General features: G+C 41.6%; 2 protein-coding genes across 4 annotated transcripts in view; both read right to left on the bottom strand.

The window, feature by feature from the left end:
• TULP3 (tubby like protein 3) overlaps positions 1-9,054 on the bottom strand; it is a 98,615-nt gene extending 89,561 nt beyond the window's left edge. The window contains exon 1 of the mRNA XM_005876991.2: positions 8,933-9,054. Within this exon, the coding sequence (XP_005877053.2) occupies positions 8,933-8,973 (41 nt within the window). The 5' untranslated portion in view covers positions 8,974-9,054. The remainder of the gene's footprint in view (positions 1-8,932) is intronic.
• Positions 9,055-10,761: 1,707 nt separating this feature from the next.
• The window catches only part of RHNO1 (RAD9-HUS1-RAD1 interacting nuclear orphan 1), a 10,043-nt gene continuing 7,963 nt past the window's right edge, over positions 10,762-12,841 (bottom strand). For all 3 annotated transcript variants that reach the window (XM_014548367.1, XM_005876988.2, XM_005876989.2), the window contains exon 3: positions 10,762-11,538. In XM_014548367.1, the coding sequence (XP_014403853.1) occupies positions 10,975-11,538 (564 nt within the window). In that variant the 3' untranslated portion in view covers positions 10,762-10,974. The remainder of the gene's footprint in view (positions 11,539-12,841) is intronic.

The raw sequence follows: 12,841 nt of genomic DNA, 5'->3' as shown, positions 1-12,841 counted from the left end.
GCAGCAATCCTGAGAAAGAAGAACAAAATTGGAGGGATCGTAATAAGAGACATCAAGCTATATTACAAAGCCACTGTGCTCAAAACTGCCTGGTAGTGGCACAAGAACAGACATATAGATCAAAGGAACTGAACAGAGAACCCAGAAATCGACTCAAGCCATTATGCTCAGTTAATATTTGACAAAGGAGACAAGCACATACTAGTACAATGGAGTCAAGATAGTCTCTTCAATAAATGGTGCTGGGAAAATTGGACATATACATGCAAAAAAATGAAACTAGACCACCAAGTTACACATACAAAAATAAACTCAAAATGGATAAAGGACTTAAACGTAAGACAGGAAACCATGAAAATCTTAGAAGAATCCATAGGCAGCAAATTTTAGACATATGTCACAGCAATATCTTTACTGATACATCTCCTAGGACAATGTAAACTAAGGAGAAAATAAACAAATGGGACTAGACCAAAATACAAAGCTTCTGCACAGCAAAAGAAACCATCAACAAAACAATAAGAAAGCCTACTGCATGGAAGAATATATTTGCCAATGTTATCACCGATAATGGTTTAATCTCAAAATTTACAGGGAACTCATACAACTTAACAAAAGGAAGATAAACAATACAAACAAAAATGGGCAAAGGACCTAAATAGACACTTTTCGAAAGAGGACATACAGAAGGCCAAAAGACATATGAAAACATGCTCAAAGTCACTAATCATCTAAGAGATGCAAATCAAAATGACAATGAGATAACATCTCACACCTGTCAGAATGGCTATCATCAACAAATCAGCAAATGACAAGTGCTGAAGAGGATGGGGAGAAAAGGGAACACTCGTGCACTGCTGGTGGGAATGCAGACTGGTGCAGCCACTGTGGGAAACAATATGGAGTTTCCTCAAAAAAGTGAAAATGGAACTTCCATTTGACCCAGTGATCCCACTTCTAGGAATATATCCCAAGAAATCAAAAACACCAATCAGAAAGGATATATGTACCCCTATGTTCAGAGAGCACAATTTACAATAGCTAAGATTTGGAAACAGCCTAAGTGCCCATCAGCAGATGGGTGGATTAAAAAACGGTGGTACATCTACACAATGGATTATGCTGCTGTAAAAAAGGAACTCTTACCATTTGCAACAGCATGGATGAACCTTTAGAGCAGTGGTTCTCAACCTTCCTAATGCCGCGACCCTTTAATACAGTTCCTCATGCTGTGGTGACCCCCAACCATAAAATTATTTTCGTTACTACTTCATAACTGTAATTTTGCTACTGTTATGAATCGTAATGTAAATATCTGATATGCAGGATGTATTTTCATTGTTACAAATTGAACATAATTAAAGCATAGCGATTAATCACAAAAAAATATGTAATTATATATGTGTTTCCCGCTGGTCTTAGGCAACCCTTGTGAAAGGGTCGATAGACCCCCAAAGGGGTCGAGACCCACAGGTTGAGAACCGCTGCTTTAGAGCATTATGCTAAGCGAATTAGGCCTAAGTTGGCAGTTGGACATCGCTCTCGGAGTCTGGGAACCTTTGCTCCTTACCACCCGCCTGCTCGCTGCTCCTTAGTACTCCAGAAGCCCAGTTTCTGGCTGAGCGGTGATCCCCCTATGGGAGCACACTGACCACCAGGTGGCAGCTCCTGTGTTGAGCATGTCCCCTGGTAGTCAGTGCACATCATAGCAACCGGTTGTTCTGGTCGTTCCGCCGTAATGGTCGCTTATGCTTTTATTATATAGATGTCCAGAATAGGAAAACCTATAGAAACCTAAAGTAGATTAGTGGTTGCCTTTGGGCTAGCAGTGGGGAAGGGGTAGAGGGCATAATTGTAAATAGAAAGTTTTATTTGGGAGGGGGGTGATAGTAATGTTCTAAGATTACATTTTGGCCCAGTTGGTGTGGCTCAGAGGTTGAGTGTCAACCTATGAACCAGGAGGTCAGAGTTCGATTCTGGACAGGAAACATGCTGGAGTTGAGGGCTCAATCCCCAGTGTGGGGCATGCAGGAGGCAGCCAATCAATGATTCTCTCTCTTCATTGATGTTTCTCTCTCTCTCTCCCTCTGGCTTCCTCTCTGAAATAAAATTTTTTTAAAAAAGATTAGATTTTGGTAATAGTTGCAAAACTTTGCAAATTTGCTAAGAACTACTGAATTGCACACTTAAAATGTTTTCATGTTGCAATACAGCTCCATTTAGTGAGTAACTACTGTGTGGCAGAAACTACATGAAATGCTTTACATATTATTTCATCTAATTCTCACAATAAACCTATAATCCCATTTTACAGAGGTATCTGAAACTCAAAGATGAAGCTATTTGCTGAAGGTCACACGGCTCATTAGTGAAAGATCTAGAACTCAATCACAAGTGTCACTCACCACCTCAGCATGCTAAACTGCACCACTGACCACATATATTCAAATGGTCAGCAGAGAGTATGGAATTTCATTATCATGGTAGTTTACTATGTCTGCCAAGAACCTTTTCCATAAAAATGCCAGGTCATCGGGTATTTTTATTATTTTTTTAAATCGTCACTGGAGGGCATGCTTAGAGAGAGGGAGGGGCGGACGGAGAGAGGGAGGTAAAGAAAGGGACAGGGGCCTTAGTTGGTTAGGCTCAGTGGATAGAGCATTGGACTGCGGACTGGAGGGTCCCGGGTTTGATTCTGGTCGGGGGCACATGCTCGGATTGCGGGCTCGATCCCCAGTGGGGAGGCGTGTAGGAGGCAGTCAATCAATGATGCTCTCTCATCATTGATGTTTTTGTCTCTCTCTCCCTTCCTCTCTGAAATCAATAAAAATATATTTTTTAAAAAGGGACAAGAAAAGGAGAGGAAAGGGGAGAGGAAAAGGGAGAGGGAAAGAGAAAGGGAAAGAGAGAGAGAGAAACATAGATGTGAGAGAAACATTGATCAGTTAGTTGCCTTCCGCAACCCAGGTATGTGCCCTGACCAGGAATCAAACCAGCAACTTTTTGTTGCACAGCAAGACACTCAACCGAGCCACTCAGGCCAGACCATCTGGTATTTTTAGGTAGCAGAATTTCCAAGCTAGTAAACTGATTTTGAAGAAGCCCTTGGAAGGAGTTGATTACAGTATATATAGTGAGAAAGTCATCAGGTTTCATTGTGTCTGCTGGAGCAATAGCTATTAATAAAGTAACTGTCCCTAAGTTAATTGACAAGTAGATTCACCCTGTCCAATCCCCAAATGAGACATTGAGAATACATCTGGTTGGAACAAAACATTTCTTCTGGGGAGAAGCACACAAAGATCACATTAGAACTGCCAGAGAAAGACTCCTTTGAAATCCATTCTTCCTCATCTTCGGAGAAACGTTAGTATTCTAGGCTCATCTGTCTTCAATTTGGATGACTTCACAATCTGAAACTGAAGTTGAGGAATGAAAATCCATTTCCTAAGAAGTCCATTTAGTAGAGACAGTCAGAGAGAAGAAAAAATTGCTTGGGGAGAGAAAGGCAATGAGAAGGAAAAGTTAGCAACCTATTAGATTGATTAGATCATTCATTTGGCCCCAAAGAAAGCAGCAAGGAAAATTACTTTAGAGTGAACCTCTTCTTCATTTTGCATGTTCCACATAGAAAATACAAAAAACGTTATTTTAAGTGAACCAAACAGGAAGGGTATTTAAAATGTTTGATTTGATCCAGAAGTTAAAAAAATCTATTCTGTATAGATTACACAGAATCTAAGTTCATTCCACCTATTTGCCTGATTCTCCTTTACATTTTCTCTCTTCAGGCATGCATTTTCCCTTCTCTTTCTTGCATAAAGATTAAATTCCATTCTTTTGCCTAACAACACCAAATAAATGTTTCCACTTCCTTTCCATTGGATGAAATTAATAGGCATTTGTACTTCACTAAAATGTCTGATTTCTTCACTGCTGTCCCTAAAAATAATTAGAATGCAGTCAGTATCAGTTGTTATCATTTACATGAACAAATGGCATCCAAAATATCTGGATTAGATATTTTGATAATATGTGAGAAAAAAAGAGGAGACTAGAAGTCAAAGCTGATTTTTACTTTTCACTACACCATTTACTTGCATGTGACCTTAGGTATATCGCACCCTTTCTGGGCCTTAATTTCCCCGTTTTTAAAATAAAGGTAATAACACCATCCCTTCTCTCTTCAGAGTTATGAAGTTAAAAAGAGATCAAATACATGAAAGCACTATAAATGCTGCAAAGGATGCACAAATGTAAGCCATTATTGTTGATCATTTTACCTGGACAGATCTCCCCTTTTTATAAACATTACTCAGTCAAAACACTCCTCTCTGCTTTGCTTCTGGCTTGCATGACATATCAAATCACTGTAACAAAATTACACTAGGTTTCAATGGAGAAACAAGTAAATTATCTATCAAACTTGTTTCATTCTAAAACTAAAATTAAAGGCAAACTGTATAATTATTGAAGTTTTTTCCTGAAAAACTAAATAGAGGGATTTATTTTTCCAGAAGTCTGTTTGGAAAATAATTCTTGTTTTCTTCTTATAGCCCTATTTTCTCTACATTAATTATCATAGAAAAAAAAAACGTGCAGCAACTATGCCCTGACTGGTGTGGTTCAGTAGTTAGGGCGTCCGTCAGTGCACCAAAGGTTCAATTGCCAGTCAAGGGCACGTGCCTGGGTTGCAATTTCCATCCCAGCTCCAGTCCAGGTGGTGTGGGAGGCAACCAATCGATGTGTCTTTCTCACATAAAAGTCTCTCTCTCTCTCTCTCTCTCTTCCCCATCCTTCTTCCACTCTCTCTAAAAAAAAAATCAATGGAAAAAATGTCCTTGGGTGGGGATTAACAATAACAACAAACTTGCAACAACTATAATTCATATTTTTAAAAAAATAGATCTTGCCCAGGATTAAAGTAGCTATAGAGTTAGACTTTAGACTATTATATCCTACCTAAAACTCAAAAATCATCAAATTTTAAGTCTGGAAAGGATTATTTAACACATAGAATGTTTTTGGAAGGCCCCCTAAGAAACCTACCAATGAATGAAGTAGGTGACATGGAGACAATGAAAAAAGACATAATTTTCACTTAATATAATTTTGTACTTTTTGAAATTTGAGCCATGTGCAGCATATATATATATAATTTTATTAATTCATTATAAATCACCGAGCGAATCTGAAGAAGCCCTCATTTTCCAGAGGAGAAAACTGAAACCAAACAAGGGGATAAGCTGCTCAAGATCACACCACTAGAGAGAGAAAAAGCTGGGCTTGGAACTCAGGAACCCAGTAGAAGCTTCCAGTGTTTTGTCCCTTACCACAATGCCATGTGGTAAAACAGCAAGTGCTGCCCTGACCGGTTTGGCTCAATGGAGGGTCCTGGGTTCGATTCTGGTCAAGGGCTCATGGCCAGGTTGCGGGCTCGGTCCCCAATACTGGGCGTGCAGGAGGCAGCCGATCAATGATTCTCTCATCACTGAGGTTTCTATCTCTCTCTCCTCTCTGAAATCAATAAAAATATATTAAAAACAGCAGTGCCATCTTATACAAAATAAAAATATTCCTATAACCCTTTTCAGAATTGTGGTCCTCCAGAGCAGTGGTTGCCAACTGGTGGTCCGTGGACCACTGGTGGTCCGTGAGGTCCGAAAGGTTGGCGACCACTGCTCCAGAGGTCCCGGGACTTGTGACATAGTGCTCATCATGAATGTTTTCACAGAATTTCTAAGGCAAAGGGACAGAGATGACAATCCCATTATCAAGACTCGCACCAAGTATTAAGTGAGTGGATAAAGACAGAACATCAATCAGCATGTGGGTACTATGTCTCTCAGACAAAGTGAATTTAAGCTTAACCAGGCCAGGAAAATGTTATAGCTTTCATTACTATAAACAGTAAGGATGATTGATGAAGCCGAACAGAATTAGAAGGACAAAGAGCTTATTCCAGTGATTTACTCAGAAAAAATAAAGCAAAAGCAGATGACAGGAAATTCGAGTTTGAAAGAAGTCTTACTTCCACCGTGGAACTACTCTCAAATAGGAGAACTAAGGGAATTATCAAGGCCCCTTCTAGTCCTAAAATCCTCAAAGAGGCAAGGCAGCTTCAACTCCTCCTCAGAGCAACTCAAGCATACTTTTTTTTCCCTCTTGGTAAGAAAAAACAACCTTTTCTTTCAATGGGCACAAATTCAGGGAAACAGCAGAGTTTCCATAGGACAGAATAAGAGAAGCCAGAAATGAAAACTATTCCAAAAATGTTTGAGTTTGTCTGCTTAGACAGAAGGATCTTGGAAGAAAGGAAATTTACTTCAGGGATTATTCTTTCCTTTCTAGGTCTGTATGTAGCCTTCCCTATTGGAGAAATACATGCATGCTAGACATTATTAGGTCTTTACTATACCTTTTGATATTTGCCAAACATACTGCAGTCATGTATTAGTTAGTCTAAGTATTTTTAAGCACTGGGTAAGGTCTGTTTGCCAACCAGGTGCTCTGTTGAAACATTTAAGAAAGGGAGAATATGAAAGGATAACAAGCCTGGCTAAGATATAACCTCCAGCCACTACTACTGCTCATATTTCTAATGAGAAATCATGGCATAGGGATAAACCACAAAGATTTTTTTAGTCAACTCTGGGTCACAAGGTCACCCACTCTGAGAAGTGTCTCTCACCACATCTACAATCCTTGATCAGGAACAAAAGGCCAGAGGGAGCTCAAATTCTAGCACCAGCCAACCGCTGTCATCTCTAGGGAATCTATATCAAATGCCTAGCCTCATCAAAGGTACTCAGAGTATTGTTTCAAATTCCATCTCCAATTTTCACTAAATAATTCAGGCATAGGAAAATATTTGAAGTTTATTTGTTAATTTTTTTACTTTGTTGAAAAGAAATCTGCCTCATGGTAAAACAGTCACATAATTCAAAAAAGAAAAAAAATCACAAGAAACTTAAAAGTCAGATATTATACTTCACATTAAAAAGGTATTATTGTCAAAAGCTCTAGCCATGTATTTCATGGAATACATTAAACACACAAACTGGAGCCAATAAAGCATGAGACATTCCACTCCCTCTGAACAACAGATGAGTTAAACAGTAATAGAGGCTGCACTAATATTACCTAGGGCAGGAGAAACATTTGGTGACTCACATATTCCCCTTTGATGTCAATGTCTAAATTAAAGAGCTGGTTTCTTTGGGAAGGAAAAAAAAGGGGAGAACTTTAAAATTATCCTTTTAAACTTCAGATCCCATAAATTAGCCATTCTCAATTTCCAAGTCAATTCCACTTTTTCCCCCCAAAATCATGAGTCATATCAAACATCTGGTACCCGTGAAATGTATTGCCTTAAATTTATTCAACTAATTAAGATTTATTGAGTGCCTACAACTGAACCAAGACCATCTGAATTCAATGAAGATGCTCAATTTTAACTTTACCTACTCCTAACACCTCCATATTTATACTTGTAAATGTAGACTTTCTCCCAGCCTGAAAAAAAAGTGCAGGAAAATAGGTGCCTCCTCCGTGACAATGACTTTTTGTTTGTGTTTTTGTTTTTAATCCTTACCCAAGGATAATTTTTCCATTGATTTTTAGAGAGAGTTAAAGGGAGGAAGGGGGAAAAGAGAGAGAGAAACATCTATGCGAGAAAAAGATATGCACGCGCTCCCACCAGGGCCGGGATGGAACCTGCAACCCAGGTACGTGCCCTTAACTAGGAATCGACCCTGAGACCCTTTGGTGTGCAAGGCCGATGTTCTAAACACACCACTCAGGGCTCCCGACAACGTTTTTTGTGTTTTTGTTGTTGTTGTTGTTTTAAATATATTTTATTGATTTTCTTACAGAGAGGAAGGGAGAGGGATAGAGAGTCAGAAACATCAATGAGAGAGAAACATCAATCAGCCGCCTCCAACACACCCCCAACTGGGGATGTGCCCGCAACCAAGGTACATGCCCTTGACCGGAATCGAACCTGGGACCCTTCAGTCCGCAGGCTGACGCTCCATCCACTGAGCCAAACCAGCCAGGGCACCGACAACGTTTTTAAATGGTTTAGAATTGTTTACCTATCTGCTATTCTAAATATCAGACTAAATCCTTACACACTAAATGTTTGTGTGTGTGTGTGGTTTTGTTTTTTTTGTTGTTTTTTTTTTTTTTTTTGCCGTGGTATGGAATAAAAAGAGGGGGGATACAGTTGGTGTGTATGATTTGAATCTTCAGACAATGCCAAAGTTTTAAGCCAATGATTTCACGCCGCTCCCCATTAACTTTTCATTAACCTGGCAAACAACAACTGACAGGCTGAGATTTCGGATCGTTTTATTTCTGGCAGAGGGAGAAAAAGGGACGTGGCCGAGAAAGAGGAGCACAGACAAGGGGGACGGTGTGTTGCAAATAAGACAGCTAATCTTGAGTAAGAGATAACTGCTACAAAGCAAATAGCAGCAAAAGAATACTTTTGCATTTACAGCCCATTAAAGCAATGGCATTAGAGCAGATTATTAAACACCACCCGCAACCTTCCGCTTCGAGGACCCAGGAAAAGACTTCTACCAATCTGTCATGACCGTCCGAGGCGGTGCGTGAAGCACAGGACTGGCGCGTTTAGAGAAAGCGAGGCCCACAGAGGGCAAGACGAGCTCGAAACGAAAACTCCAAGACTTTCCCAAGCAGGACCTGAAGTCCCTGATCCCGGGGCGGGATGCTGAGCCGCCGCTCCCCACCGCCACCCTGGGAAAAAGGGGGTCCTCCATGGCAGAGGAGCGAGGGGGCTCCAAACCAGCCCCCCCTCCCCTACCTGAGCCCACCGCCCTCCCTTCGGAGAGCCCGAGAGGACCGCCCTGTCTAGCTTCTGCCCTCTTCCCCGCTCAAGACGAGACCAGCCATGCCCCTCTCTGACCTGTCCCCGCTGGGTCCGAGGCGGCAGCGCGACGCCTCCATTCCCGCCGCTCGGAAAGTAGCCGCCACCAACCAGATTCCCGACTCCGCGGCTGGGGTGCCAAGCCTGGCGCGTGTCCGGGCCCCGCCCCCTGGAAACCGCACCCCGCACTGTTGCCACCGCCAATTGGCCCGCGGACCAGCCGCTCCGCTCCCATTGGCTCTTCCCGCCGTCCGGCGTGGCGGGGTGGGGCCCTAAGGGGCGTAGGAACTCCGAGTCCGAGGCGCCTGCGCCCGAGCGGGGATGACGCGCGAGGGCTGGGTGCCTGGACCACTGTGCGGGCGGGGACCGAGGATGCTTCCCCGCTGGGAAGCAAGTGGGTCAGAGGAGCCGCCCAGCCCCCACAAACTGAGCGGCCTCCCCGCACCCCCGTGGTGTGTGTTCACAGACCCCCGAGAGGGAGCGCTACCCGAGGTCTGTAATATTAGAACTTACAGAACTTACAGAAGTTATCGCACTTGAGTTTAATTTATAGCGTTCCAAGGTCAAAGTTGTTTCCACATTGGGTTTGCATTTCTGAGAAGGCTAGAACTGGGCACAAGCTAGGAGGGCAGAGCTTTGCACTGGGGCTGGGTCAGCCTCCATTCGCTGTGACCCTGAACATGGTTCATGACTTGTGCTTTAAATTCCCATCTATACAATAAAAAGAACAATCCTTGCTAGTCTACCTTGGCCTGGACCTGACACAGAGTAGGTTCTTAAAGCTGAGTGAGATGCTGGTTGTATGGTGAAAGCACAATGAAGACATTTTGTTAACTGGGCAGTTCAACAATACTAAGAAGTAGTGTTCTCTGAAAAGTTCCCACATTTATTTACATACTTTTTTAAAAAATCCTCACTCGAGGATTTTTTTAATATTGATTTTAGACAAAGAGGGGGAGAGAGAAACATTGATTAGTTGCCTCCTGTATCCGCCCCTTGAACCCTAAACCTAGGTACCAACAACCTAGTTATGTGCCCTGACCAGGTATCAAACCTGCAACCTTTTGCTATATGGGAGGACACTCCAACCACCTGAGCTACCTGGCCAGGGCTATTTACATACATTTTAAAGTTACTCCTTTTTAAAAAAATTATTTTTATTGATTATTAGAGAGAGAGAAACATCAATGTGAGAGCAAAACAATGATCAGCTGCCTCCTGCAAACCCCCTACTAGGGATTGAGCCCACAACCCAGGCATGTGGCCTGATGAGAAATCAAACTAGTGAACTTTAGGTACATGGGACTATGCCCAGCCAAGTGAGCCATACATACCGGTCAGGGTTATCTACATACATTTTAAACAGTTACTCCAAGAAATCATTTTGTCATTCTATTTAATATTTACAGATTTTTTTGGTTGGAAATAAAAAATCAAAACAGCAAACCTAAGTATGCTCCCTTTATCTTCCTGATTCTACAATAGCCACTAAAACAGGGCTTGCTGCCTTTCGTCATCTTGCCTTTCAACAGAAGAGCCAAAGTTGCACGGTTGTCAGCTCAACTATAAAGTCAGAATTTGCTTTGATTTTTTTCCATCCATGGGGTCATAGAGGAAGCTGCCACTGAGCACAACAGAGTTGGTACTCAAAAATGTGGAATGAATTAGTTTGAATAAGGTGATTAAAGGATTAATGAGTAGTGGTTAAATCAAACAATTAAGACCTTTAGTGGCAGAGGCAGTGTTGCTGCATTATTGGCAGTCAGAAGCAGGGTTCTCTAAAAACTTTCTGCAATCATTTATTTAAACACAATTTAAACAGTTACTACAAGATATTTTAAAATTTTAAACAGTTAATACAAGAAAAATATAAAACACTAAAAACTGTTTATAAATTTTAAAAAGCAAATCTTGGAACTGAATTCCATCCAAGGTTCTGGTTAAAATACCTTTTTTCTTGATGTTATTGGTATTATTTCCATTTTATTCTATTGATGAACTCTTCTATAAGTCAGAAAAGTAACTTGAGCAACTCTATGAACAGCAGCAATCAATTTCTTGAGATTACTGATGTAATCCAGTCAGGTTTTCACAAGGAACTGGCTTTTGCTGAGCTTCCCTCTCTCCCTGAGGTAAGTGAACAGGTGCCGTCGTCTCCTCCACGTGACCTTCACCCCATACTTCTCCTCAGGGGTGTCTTTAACCAGAACAGGCCCAGGCTCTGGGCTCTCAGGAGTGCTAGTGTGAAGGGAGCAGCTTGGCAGGCTGTTTTCCTTCTGATCTGGGGGAAGCCCCACCTGCTTCACAGAAGATGACTCTGGGGTCTGGATATCAGGTGCAATGAACATATAAGGTAAGTTTTGAAGTTCATGTGCTGACATTTCCCCATAGCTTGGGGGACTGAGCATTGGAACTATGGGCCTTCCGGAAATGTCCTTTACTGAGTGACTGGGGCTCCGCTGGATTAAGGGGCCTCCAAGTGTGGCTGAACTGGAAGAAGACTGTGGACTCTCAAATGTTAGATGTGGAAACTTGGAGGTGGCAGATTTTCGATTTGAATGTCTTGGCTGGTCTCGGTGATGATGTTTCCCTTTCCTGTTGGTTAGGAACCAGCTTTCTGCTGTTGTATCAAACTGAGGTGATACCTAAGGGTCAAAAACAAAAAAAGGTGAGGACAGCTACATACCAAGTACAAAACTAGGGGAAGAAATTATAGCCAATGACCAGAGATCAGAATCCTAAATGGGACTCACTATGGCCCTGGCCAATTTTGCTCAGTGATTAGAGTGTTGACCCTTGTACCAAAGGGTCACAGCTTCAATTCCTGATCAAGGGCACATACCTCAGTTGCAGGTTCAATCCCTTGTCCCCCTATTGGGGTGAAAGCAGGAGGCAACCAATTGATGTATCTCTTTCACATCAATGTTTCTCTCTCTCTCTCCCCTTCTTTCCTTTTCCCTCCCTTTCACTCTCTCTAAAAAAAAAAGAAGAAAAAAAAATCAATGAGCCTGGCCGGTGTGTCTCAGTGGTTGAGTATCGACCCATGAAGCAGGAGATTATGGTGCGATTCCTAGTCAGGGCACATGCCCAGGTCTCGGGCTCAATCCCCAGTAGGGGGTGTGCAGGAGGCAGCCCATCGAAGATTCTCTCTCTTCATATCAATAAAAAAAATTTTTTTAAATCGTGAAAAATATATATTTCCTCAGGTGAGAATTAATAAATGGAACCCACTATTGTAAGGGACACAAAACAAAAATACCTGTTCAATGGGATATTAATAGAAAGGGATATGAGCTTGGGCAATCTATTTGATCTCTCCAGTTTTCAGTTTCCTCATGTGTAAGAAAGGGGACAATGCCTCTTTTTCTTTATCACACTATATAGCTGCAACTTGTTTAACTATCTTTAAACTTTGAGGGCAGAGACCAGCAGTTTTATTCACCATTGATCCCAGCACCTAGCAGAATGCCTGCACAAAGGCCCCAGGTAAAGAATGAATGGCTGAATGCAAGAATAGGGAGTGAGATTGTAGATTGAAAGCAAATAGCACAGGACCTGGCATGTAATCAGTTCTTAATAAATGTTCATTCTTCTTCTCATCCACTGGATTCTAACATTTATGTTTCTTCTACAACCACGAGCAAATATGTCTCTCCTAAGCAATCCCGAGCAGTTTATATTTATTAAGCACTCCTAAGCAGATGTTATGCTTTGGTCCTTTTGCTATACTACTTCCCAGACATACAGTAGCTATATGGGCTTTTAAGCTGTCAAAATATGACATAGGCCATTTCTGTGGGGTTTTTTCGAGGTTCAATCTATTAAACAGTAAACAGAGTAATTAGCTCAGGAAACAATCTCATTTTTTACTAGTTCTGCCATTTATCTGGATTTTCTCACCCAGCTACTGGATAGTGAAATTTTTATACTAAGCTCTTTCAGTCAGAG

The sequence above is a fragment of the Myotis brandtii genome, unplaced genomic scaffold, assembly GCF_000412655.1.
Source record: "Myotis brandtii unplaced genomic scaffold, ASM41265v1 scaffold504, whole genome shotgun sequence".
Lineage (NCBI taxonomy): Eukaryota > Metazoa > Chordata > Mammalia > Chiroptera > Vespertilionidae > Myotis > Myotis brandtii.
This window is presented reverse-complemented; position numbering and strand designations above follow the sequence as displayed.